General features: G+C 40.1%; 1 protein-coding gene across 3 annotated transcripts; it reads left to right on the forward strand.

The window, feature by feature from the left end:
- The first annotated feature begins 1,473 nt into the window (after nucleotides 1-1,473).
- Nucleotides 1,474-10,439, forward strand: cldn15b (claudin 15b). Of its 3 annotated transcripts, XM_030362210.1 has the most exons (6): nucleotides 1,474-1,585; nucleotides 1,873-2,052; nucleotides 7,898-8,062; nucleotides 8,689-8,770; nucleotides 8,925-9,035; nucleotides 9,165-10,439. In XM_030362210.1, exons 1-6 carry the CDS (start codon nucleotides 1,564-1,566, stop codon nucleotides 9,265-9,267), a joined length of 663 nt encoding a protein of 220 aa, XP_030218070.1. In that variant the 5' UTR covers nucleotides 1,474-1,563; the 3' UTR covers nucleotides 9,268-10,439. The 3 variants fall into 3 exon arrangements, with proteins under 3 accessions (XP_030218070.1, XP_030218068.1, XP_030218069.1); XM_030362208.1 differs by lacking the exon at nucleotides 1,474-1,585 and having other exon boundaries at nucleotides 1,666-2,052; XM_030362209.1 differs by lacking the exons at nucleotides 1,474-1,585; nucleotides 1,873-2,052 and adding an exon at nucleotides 5,232-5,646.
- Nucleotides 10,440-12,443: the final 2,004 nt, after the last annotated feature.

The following is a 12,443-nucleotide window of genomic DNA, read 5'->3' on the forward strand; positions in this document are numbered from 1 at the left end:
AATGATAACACATTGCTTCCGTAATTCAAAAGTTATTAAGTTAGTAAGTTCTAAGAGTCTCTGGGCATATTTCACCCAAAAAGTAAAAATTCTGCTCATTTCAAAGGACTAAGAAATGCTGTAACATAAGTAAAACAAGGCTTTCTGCAAACAAGGCTATTCTATTAGGCTTAGGAGGGCGACATCGAACAGTATTATTTTCCTTGTTGAACATTTGCAGTGAGCTGAAGAGGTGGTCGTGAGTAGGTACCAGTCGACCACACCCAAACGATCCTGGGTTCGATCAAGACTGATGTTATTATCTGATACATTTGAAACTCAATTGTTGCCAAATAAACTTTTATCGTATAACGTTTATGATTTTGTATAATTATAACTTTAGATTTGCGAGTCGAAGATCGAATCCGGAGATATAGTATGTTTGATTTTAATTTGCGCCTTTAACTTTGTTACTGTCCCTTTAAGAAAAAGCCAGGTCAATGGGTACACGCTCAAAAAGATAGATAAATTGACCGAGGTAAGGGAAATAAAACATTAACAGCGTCAAGAACAAAGCGGAATATCGGTTTTGTACGCCGCAGAACTTTGTACTGGACTTGTGATAGCTCACCGGCAATACTAAACTTGCATTTGATAAGATATTAACTGGAATATGCCAGGTTTAAAAAAATAAATCCTTAATAACCATCAAACTACTTCTATGAAGAGGATATTTCTTAATGAATGCATCTGCTAACTTTAAGGATGTCAGTTGATGCGTACTATGCCAGGCATGGGTGCCTGAGGTATGGCTTCTAAAGGAAGACAATTACAACAGGGATTTAAACAGACCAGAACTATTTCTTAGTTGAGTATCGCTGAGGTGTTTCAGAGACAGTTGTTCAGTGGATGGCACAACTCTTTATGAAAAGAAAACTCTTGATTTGAAAAGCAGTCCTTATTTAAGCCTACATATACAAATATTACATTATGCCCTCAGAGGGGGGTCATTTAAACAAAATAATTGTTTCCCTTCAAAACTGTTAATGCTTAACCACTACGGCTATAGACACTTTCGATAAATCACACACAAAACGCTTTTTATATGGTCAGCTTTCCAATGTTTACTCGGACCGCAATTCGGTATTTCTTCAGGAGTCATAACTTATGACACTGGGAGTGACTTACCTGCAAGCTACCCATTCTTGAAGAGAAGCTGCAGCCTTTTGTTATAGCAGCAAGGTAAACCCTGCATTATGCTGCGTCATCCCTTTCCCATAGGATATCTATATACACACACACACATTTTTCAAATATATATATATATATATTATATATACATATGATTTATTTTATGTATGTACGCGTGTGTATATATACATATGTGAGCTGGCTGACAAAGATATATATGAGGGTTCAATTACCATCAAAACAAATCAAAGACCAGATAACATTCACAGGAATCATAGGAATCTGCTGAACACCAGGGGGAATAATACGTGCCAAAGGTACATATTGTAGATAACTCATTGAATGGCCATCCGATATTAAGCCGTTGCAAATCCGTTGCAAGAACCACTAGGAATGAACAGCGCATTCAGAGCAGGTATACTTACATTTCATGGTAACTTGCCAGTCATATGAAAGGCCATCTACTTTGGGCGGGTTTGGCTTACTTGCAGATAGGATGTGTGGCCTACAAATTAACTGTTGAATATAGTTCAGGGTGAGTTCATGGCTAAAAGGTCCAGGGGTTACTCCTACTTATAAAATGCATGTCTGATATCAAAGACACGTATCAAGCTCCTCGCAGATGCAATATTTAAGAGTTTTTGCTAATAATTAATATTATGGAGATGATTGAGATAGTGCAGGTAATTGGACTTTTCCTAGGTTTTGGAGGATGGATAGTTACCATGGTGTCACTGCAAGACCAGTATTGGAAGGAATCGACGACGGAGGGGAGTGTGATCACCACATCCACCATTTATGAAAACCTATGGATGTCTTGTGCAAGCGACTCCACTGGGATCTATAACTGCCGGGATTTCCCCTCTCTTTTTGCACTTCCAGGTAAGACGCAGAGCCGCAGAACTTCCATTATGACTGAAATGTATGCATTATGTGTGAGGGTGGAACAGGAAAACAAACCCATGCTTAACTATCTTAATAAAAAATAAAGAAATCCCTAGGTTGGTGTTTTTTATAGACATAGACAGACACAATAAGGCAAAGGTTCTTGGCAAAATAGCTGAGTTTGCAGTTTTTAAATTCAATTTATTTCTTATCTTCAAGTCCCTGTTCAAAAAATATTACTTTGAGTATTAACAAGCATACTGCTTTGATGATATTTAAAGGTCAACATAATATATCTATTTTGTTTTGATTTCTAACAGGCTCTATCTCGTCCAATACCAAAACTGACCTACATATCCAACTGCTTTTCAATGATTCACTTGGTTTATATTTGTGAAATATTTACTTGCTTAATAAAACCTCTTTAGGGACAAACTATGGTAAAAAAAGAGTGGGTGATTGATCATGAAAAACCCATAAACTTGACACTTTGTTGACTTTGACTCCGCTCAGACAAAACTATTGTTTGTCAAACTGCAAAATCCTCAATGCCGACAATACTATCCTGTCGTCAGTGACATAATTGGTTTTGTCATCAAACCAACACACAGCTTTGGTCCCAAATGGCGTCTTTGACATATTTTTAAGGTAGGCTGAGGCATTAGATGTGCCGTACCTGCTATTCTGTGCATTCTATTCTGATTCCAGTCCCTATCATGTAGTAGTAAAGCTTTTGCTATAAGTCACCAACACTGACACAATGATGCCTCGTATTTAGTTGATTGGAGAGAAGGAAAGATGATTCCTCTCTAATAATGAGTTAATAGTCACTTGCCATCTATCTGTCATGTAATGTAATTCTTCATATGCTTTAATAATTTTTTCATCATTTTTGACTACAGAAAAATTACACGAAACCATCACTTTAGGGCTGCAACTGGCGTAGAAGATGATGAATTATTATACTTCTAAATAGTCAAATAAGAATACAGAGTATATTCCTTTGTCATTATTAGTCAGTAGTCACTTGCCGTGTCTATCTGCTCTAACTGGCCTGTAATGTAATTATTCACGAGTTAATTTCAGCTTTAATTATTTTTCTAAATTGTTGACTAAATTACATTCACCTGTATGTAACAAAGGCTTCAACTAACGTGAACAATGAATTATGATACTTCTTAAAAGTTTATGATGAAGAATTATTCTAAATGCAAAACATTGCCATTACATATAGATATGATTTTTAATTTGGAATTTGAAGAGTGCATATCCAATTATTTTATTGTATTAAATAGACAATTAATAATAGGTTCATATGGGTTCTTATACCTGTCATCATTGACATTAGTCATTAAAAGACGTAACATTTCCAGAGCCACCACTAGTCGACGCAATGACCCAAGGGCTAAGAGGTGGCCTGTGTTTCTGTACTCACTCATTATGCTAAATCCCGGAGGTCTTGCTGAATGGCATCACTGGGTCGAGGTTCAACGCCCTCTCTAATCCTTAAACCCACTCACCCTCCCCAAAGTGATTTAACAACGTCCAAACGTTGTTTCTTTATTGACGCACTCCAAACTTCAAAGGGGAGACCGTCATGGGGTAACACATATCTGGGGTTAATTGAGGCTTGTGGCAGGTCTGAGCGATGGGCCTCTTGGTCGTTCCTTGGATAAACAGATGACTCTCTTTGTAAACCTCTAAACAAAAGAGGGTACAAAAAGTAATGAGAGCCCTTGGAGATTAATAATTAATAATAGTTGGATTACCTCGGCATTTAAGGGGAGAGTAAGGGTTTATTCCTTTGTCAGTTTTAGTTAGTTGTCATTTGCCCAGACTATCTGCTCTGTTGGGCATGAAATGTGATTATTTATAAGATAATTTCGGTATAATTATATATTCTAATTTGGTTATTCGATTAAAAGATATATTCACTTTAGGGCTCAAATTAGGGCTTCAAATAACGTAGACCATAAATGATTCTACTTCTAAATAGTTGATGAATTCTAAATTACAATACAACACTTGCATTAAATATAGATATGGTATAACATATGGATTTTGAACAATTAAATACACAATTAAGAATGCATTCATTTATAAGGATATGACTTACGTCATAATCTGTACCAATTGGAAGTCACATTTCCAGAGCCATCACTAGTCGACGCAATGACCATGGGGCTACGAGGTGGCCTGTGTTTCTTTACTCACTCACGATGCTAAATCTGTGAGGTCTTGCTGAATGGCATGGCTGGGTCTAGGTTCAACCCCATCTCTAATCCTTACCTCCCAAGTGCCATGTTCATGGGCAACATCAATCACTCACTCACTCATCACACAAAAACGCTGAGCGATACAGAACGTGATTTACAAAATCTTCCGTCTCTTCCGTGACCTCCACTGGCTCCGTGTAGTAGCTTGCATCAGACCTAAGACAAGGGTACTGGCCTTCAAGGCGGTCAACAGAGCTTCCCCTGCCTACCGCCAAGCATAGGTCAGTCTGCACCACCCAGCTCGAGCGCTCCGCTCAACTACCTCAGCTGGACACCTGGCACCGCCCTCGCTAGCAAAGTCACAAGAAAGTCACAACTCTTCTCTGTTTTGGCATTGCACTTGTTCACTTATTCCCCCCTCCTTGCTTACTCTCCTAAAAACATCCTTCTTACCAAATTATTGTATTTTGTACATCCTGGCACTTACAAATATAATTTAGCATGGTGTAGCATCTTAGGCTGAGTATCTTTGTTTTATACAGGGAATGGGTTAACCTCGTAATTGTTAGTGCTTGGCACTTATTCTATGAACATCCTTATTGTACCAAAGGTGGTATAATTTTGTTTCTCTTTATTCTGACAAATGTACTTATTTTAAGTCGCTTTGGATAAAAAAAGTCTACTAAATGCCCTAAATGTAAATGCGAATCTTACAACTCTCAAACGTTGATGCTTTTATTGACGCATTCCAAACTTCAAAAAGGTAACTGTCATGGGGTAACACATCGCTGGGGTTAATTGAGGCGCGTGGCAGGTCTGAGCGATGGGCCCCTTTGTCGTTCCCTGGATAAACACCCAAGTTCTCTTTGTAAACCTCCAGAAACGCTGTCAACAAAAGAGGGTACAAAAAGTAATGAGAGCCCTTGGGAGATTAATCATTAATAATGCTTTTATTACCTCGGCATTTCGACGCAAGTGTTGCGCAGCGGTGGTTTCACTGAGGGTGACAGCCAATGACAAAAAAAAATCCACACACTTGTGTACACAAAGGTCTTGGAGAAGTAACACCATTTTTTTTTTTTACGTTTTAGAGGTTCGCGCTGAACCACCACGACGGACAGCTCCACACAGGTTTTGAAGTAACAAAAAAGCAGGAGAATGAATGCGATAGTGGAAGGTTTTGCACTGTTCTTGGGATTCATTGGCTGGTTGATGGTCGGTGTTGCGCTCCCTAACCGAAACTGGAAAGTCTCCTCTGTGGACGGAAACGTCATCACCACGTCCACCATCTATGAGAACCTCTGGATGTCCTGCGCCACTGACTCCACAGGGGTCCACAATTGTCGCGACTTTCCTTCGTTGCTTGCCCTTAACGGTACGTGACCTTCGGCGCATCAAATGACATTGTTTTTGAAACGCATAGATAACCTCGGCTCGGCAGGTGGAAATCTATTCTATTCTAATCTAAGGAATTTCTGATTCATTAAAATGTACACACACATTAGTCTTATTTTGGTATTTTCTATTCTATTGCTTAAGATATAATATATCGTATATACGACCAACTATATATATATAAATAAATGTATATATATATATAAATATATTCTGCATACACTATATTTACATAAATAGATATACTATATACTTTGCATGCGGATTCATTTGAGTTTGATCTTTTCACTTTTGGGTATGGAAGAGTGTGGAGGAGATACCATCGTTATCCTAAAAAATACATTTTTGTATAAGTCTAGCCTAGACTGTGTATAACAGCGTATTATCACATGGACTTATTAAATTCAATTGTATTTTATTTGTATAGCCCTTAATCACTGGTACAGTCTCAAAAGGCTTAACAGGCCATATATTTAGGACATTTATTCTAAGAAAACTCACCGATGAGGTTAAAGAGATATTGCAAAGAGACAGCTTAGGGGACCATCTCACTAACTGTACAGTGAGAGACGCCCTCACCAGCCTCAGATAAGCTCTGGTGGATCTGATGATAAGATAGAGAGATAGGAGGATAGTAGGGTTAAGATCAATCAAACAATAAAATCCATTCAGGGTGCAAACTGATAATAAGGGATGCCAGATGTGTACAAACTTTATGCATAGGGTGTGACCCTGTTACTGGGGAAACGGTGGTGTTTACCCACATCTTCAAGACCAGTGATTGTTTTTTTCATGGGTAAAGACAGCCCACATCGTACTACATTTATGACTTTATATGGGCACTCATTTTCTAGTCACATGCTATTTTTATAAGTAGCCCGTCTCCGCCCTCCCCCAAGCCCTTTGGTTAGTTCATAGTGAGTGCCAAATCGATCTTCCTGTATCGTAAAAATGGTTTCATGACGTGATTAGGTTGTGGCAGAGAAGCTAGATCAGGATTGTTCTCTGATTTCAACATTTCACTGTCTTGCATATAGGCCTGCCTTTATACGCAAATATAACAAAAATTGTATCATTTCAATCTACTTGAACAAGTTAAAATCCTGACAGCCAATTCTAAGATCCTTAGATTGTCCATTATTGCCAAAAAAGCATAAAACATAATTTTTGTATTATTAAATGTAGTTCAGTATTAAAGGATCTGTAGGTATAAAAATGGCATAGCTGTCAGTCAGTGAGTTTAATCTCCTGTGATGTTTGTTTTGGGTTGACTGTGCCTGCTGCTGTAGAAGAAAAGTTTGATTTCTGCCTGCTCCCGTGTCATTTCTGGCCAATCAGGGCAACTTTTCCCTGATTGGTTTGGATAAATCATTTAGCCTGACACTCAATGGTGGAGAATTGTTGGGTAGGTGGGAACATTCTTGGTGGTTAAATCTCTTTTGTTCTTTACTGCTCTCTTTCTTACTACATAATCATATCTACAGCGAATTTGTAGGATGATAGGGATGTACAGATAACTTTGTTTTCATTATTAAACAATCCATAAATAGTAAGTTATAATTAATTCAGGTGGACTGGGTGGCACCAGCTAGTCTGTTTGTTATTTCCTTACAAAGTCCTTAGTAACTGCTAGTTAGTTTTGAAGAAGCAGTTTACACAATTTGGTTGCACCACTCATATGCACGTCATAACTAGAAACAACTTAGTAATGTGTAAGTTGAATTCAAGCAGTTAGTCACTTCAAAGTGACAACACCCAAGATGTAACGGATCAACAACGAGCTACAATGTTAACCAGGAAGTGCTTAAGAAGTCTGGAGAGGAAATCGATGTGCATGGCCCAGTCAGAATTAACCACGTTTGCTTGTACTCATGTACTCTAGAATAGCTTTGTGTTCTAAAAGAAAACGTGTAAAACATCTAAACCGGCACATTATCCTGTGTAAAACAGGCGATCGCTGCACATTGCACCCAGAGGGCTGCAAATCCCAGCCCGGCCCCACAATTTTATCTATACATAAAATTAAAAAAAACTTTTTTTTGTCACGAACTGCCAGCATATACTGTACACCATTCACACCTGTCTCGGGTTGAGTGTAAACAGGTAGCTTCCACTAAGCGAGACTGTAAGACTTGTTTGTGGGGCGCAACCCATTTTCTTTTAATAATGCGCCTCATTAGGCACTAGTCTGGACTCACACCAAGCGGGCACCTGATTCTGTCTTCTAACAGGATACATACAGGCGTCCCGGGCACTGATGATCGCGGCCATCGTCTTCGGGACGTTTGGCCTGGTGGCCTCGCTGGCAGGAATACAGTGCACCAAAATAGGAGGGGACAACTACGCCCTCAAAGGACGCATCGCTGCCATCGGCGGCGTCTTCTTCATCCTACAAGGTATTGTATTGGAGGCGACTACTTACTCCATGAAGTATTCCCATGCTCGATGACTAGGCGCTCTGGAGCAGTGGTTCTCAAACCGTGGTACGCGTACCACTGGCGGTAGGCATGCGCTATTTAGTGAGGTATCTCACTTAATAGCAAAAAAAGTTATATAATTATTTAAAAATATAATACACACAATATCAAAATACTAGTACGAAGGGAAATACATTAACTATGAGATCATTCAAATGGGGTTTAAAATAAGTTAAAGGAATAAATGTGCCTGCTGCATGAATTGTGCGTTGCTGATAATAATATCGGTCATAATGGTGGTACTTGGGGAGACAAGTAATTTCAGAGGTGGTACGCGCTATAACAAGTTTGAGAACCAGACTCTCATCAGCCTTGCAAAACACGGAGAGAGAAACAATATTTCTTCTCAGGGGCGTACCCACACACAGATGTTATTAGCCCAAGTGCCACCCCTACTAAATTAGTCTGGACACAATACTCTGTTGTTGTTGTTATTCAAAGGTCAAGAGGATGTCATGCTAGCATTAGATGAAGGCCTTGCTAAGGGAGCTGTACCTGCCACTTCTGCACATAAATGAAAGGTTCTGCCTAACTGTTACCTACAGGACTGTGTACCATGATCGCCATTTCCTGGTATGCAGCCAACATAACACAGCAGTTCTTTGACGAGTTCTACCCAGGAACAAAGTAAGCTCACAAAGTAACAGCAAACTAATGCAAACCAATAAAGAAATACCCATATTGCATGAAGTGTGATATTAGACATTTCAAATCGAGCGTTATAGCCTGTATTATCATACATATCAAAGCCTAAACATTAACCAACGGTCTCCGTCCCCAGGTATGAGATCGGAGAAGGCCTTTACATCGGCTGGTCATCAGGCGTACTGTCCCTCTGTGGAGGGGGATGCTTAATGTGCTCTTGCAAACTCGACACACCCGAGGAAAAAAGGTAGAAATCGCACGACTCTCTTTCTCTCTCCCTCCCTCCAGTGTAGTCCGATACACTGAGGCTCATCATTTTGATGTCACATTTTCGCATTGCCCTACCTGACACCTGGGTGTGTTTGTTTTGCATCAGAGCGTACGTCTACCAGCCGCCTTCCAGGGGGAACCCCCGCTCTGCTGTCGGGTCCCCACAGCACGCCCCCTCGATTAACTACGGACGCAACGCTTATGTCTGAGTGGTCAAGTGACGAGGAGGGGCTGAACCCGTGTTGTTTGTTTGTTGACTGATCAGGGATATACCAACATGTTTAATTAATCCACAGGGTTGGTCCTTTATTGTTTATTGTGGATTCAGGTGAAGCTCTAGCAACAGAACTACTGTTCTCTGTTCTGTTGACTATTTATTATTACTATCAACGGTCCACTTTTTTCATTGATCTACATGCTCTTGCCACTTGTAATCCTTGGCTATTTGCTAATAAAACAAGGATACTGCTTCATATGTAGTCCCAGTTGGATAATGCAAACCCGGACCCATGACCTCAACGGTCCGTAACAATTTTCCTTTTTTTTTGTGGGGATATTGGGGAATCTGGGATACCCGCAGCACACTGTGTATGAAGCAGTACTCTCGGCTATTAGAAAATAGCAGTGCGGGACTGTTCCCCTCTAGGCTGGACATGATGCGTGTTGGGAGTTTTGTCACACTCCAATAGGTACATTTGAACCATTTCAAAAGGTATTCTGTCCTTAATGTCATTAAGGGATTCTGAATGAGAACCACTGCAAATCAACCGTTTGAGATATTCCAACTGAGAGAGATCTATAGGTTAGCCAGACAACATAGCATTTGTCAGCTTCATGCATCTGGGATGCCACCCAAAGAAAGGGGTTGGACCCATGCATCCACAAGGTGGACCATAACACTGGCTTGGATTTGCCCCAAACCATCCTAGGTTTCGCAATGACTGGCCATCAATTTAATATTCTTCTGGTTTTCGAAATTAGTGCGCAAAAATCTATATTATGGTTGTCTAGCTTCCATGAAGCCATAATACAAAAAAGATGAGAATACATGATACATAGCTGGCTGCATGTCTCTGAACTGCTGTTGACTCCCAGTGCAGCAGAGAGGAGCAGGTTTTGAATTTTCAAAATGTTTCATGCAAGGAGAGATGTGTGTGTTTCCTTAAATCAGCTCTTTCACTAGGCATAAAAAGGTATATTAAGTTTATATTGCAGTGGTTCCTCATGGGAGTCCACTTTGTATTAAATCTGTACTCCATCTGCAATGACGCCAAAAGGTGTACAATTTGCTTTTTTTTTTTTTTGTTTGTTTTTTACAGTTGTAGAAGTTATTTATAGGGTCAGAAGAAATCAAATACAAATAAAAAATTGATGTATCTGGTTTGTTTGAAATTATTCAGAAACAAAACGTGATTTATTGACACATTATAGTATGGCTTAATCTACATGAATCCTTTGCACATTTTACACATATTTGGAAGCACAAACCATTTAACATCATTAAATGAATGAATTACTGAATAATCCTTTAATTTGCAAACAAGGCATCAATAACCAGCCATGGGATGAGTGACGTCGAGTTATATTTGTTGATAAAAGGAAACAGATTGACGAAACAGACATTCAATCAAAAAGTAGATAGACTTAAAACAGTCAGTTACGGTACTGATTATGCCAAGGACCGATGACTCACAAATCTTTATTATTTTTCTAGATACGCCATGCAATGGCTCCAGACTCCCTGACCCTCGAAACCAGCGGGATTACGACCCTCGTATAATGATTGACAAAGACGATTACTTTGTTGGCATGCTCCACCGCCGTTAGGCATTGATTTGCTAACTTGCTGTCTTGTGTAGTAAACCAGCACATGCCAGTTTAAAGTACCTCATGTACGTCAATAACACTCAAGATTCCTTGTACGCTCACATTCACACACTTACTCTCACACGATTCGATAGTATTGCGATACTTGGCCCACGATTGAATATTATTGGGATTCGATTCTGCGATATATTGCGATTCAGAAGGCCATCGCCTCAGGGATTTCCTTAGCTCTTTCAGAGTTTGGAGTTTACTTTATCATTTTAGTTTCAAGGTGCGTTGATTTGGGGATAGGCCAACTACTTTGGGTCGTTTCACCACCTCAGAGGCCGCTAACTCCAAATGGTACCTTGTGAGATGGGCTCTCAAGTTGGTCTTAGGCCCCGTTCACACAAAGCCGATTTCATGGCGAAACCGCAAAGGTCTTGTACGGTTCGGCCTTCCGTACACACGAAGCCGGCGAATCCGCTGACCGAAACCGCAAACTTCTGAAACCACCCTCGGAGGTGGTTTCAAATCTACCCGGTTTCGTTTTGGATTCGTGTGTACGCCTGAAACCGCAAACCATGACGTCATCGCCCCACCCCTCGACCTCCTAGCCAATGGCTCTTAAGCCCGCGGAGTCTCAGAAATCACATGCGAGCATGCGCATAAGGGCAGCCTTTATGCGCATGCTCGCCTCTTCTTCTTATTTCATTTCTTCTGGATTTCTGTACCAGAAGAGGCGCCCCTTATGGGCCTGGAATGTGTACTACAGCGTTTCTACAGATCTACCCGGTTTCGCTTGGCTTCGTCTTTACGGAGATACTTCGAAACCGGATAGATCGAAACCGTAACGGTTTCGCCCGTTTCGGCTTCGTGTGAACGGGGCCTTAATCCCAGAGAACTTAAAAGGTGACACATTATAACACCAGGTGTAAGTGTGATTAGCCGTTACAAGCCGTTTTGAAAATCTGCCTCTTCTGACATCACACATGGGCCTGTCCACCTAGATGTGTGCTGGATAGATCAGTCCAACAGCCCACCCAGTGGACTGTTGCAAACATTGCTTATCTATCCATCCTACATCTAGGTGGACACGCCCACTTGTGATGTCAGAAGAGGAAGATTTTCAAAACGGCTTGTAACGGCTAATCACAAACCTGGTGGTATAATGTGCCACCTTTATTTTTCATGTGGCATTCTTGAAAGTCAGGGTCTTTACTAATTTTTTTGATGAAAACCTAAATTTACCCACTCTTGATTTGAAAGAAGACGGAGCGTCTTGTACAACCAATTTTTTTTTTTCATTTGAATTGTTGTTGAATGCAGGACAACAAAGCACTGCAACAAGTGGCAATATGCGGATGTTATACTCAAATGTAAATTATCAGTAAACTAAATAAAAATAAATAAATAAATAAATATTGCAATACTTTGTGCTACTGTATCGATATACTGTAATTGCGTACGTAAAATATCACGCTACTGAACAGAATCGATTATTCCCCCACCACTTAATCTCACAGTCTCACACTCACTCAGTGAGTGAGTGAGTGAGTGAGAATATTCCCTCTGTGGA

Source organism: Gadus morhua, chromosome 7 (genome assembly GCF_902167405.1).
Source record: "Gadus morhua chromosome 7, gadMor3.0, whole genome shotgun sequence".
In the NCBI taxonomy this organism is placed as follows: Eukaryota; Metazoa; Chordata; class Actinopteri; order Gadiformes; family Gadidae; genus Gadus; species Gadus morhua.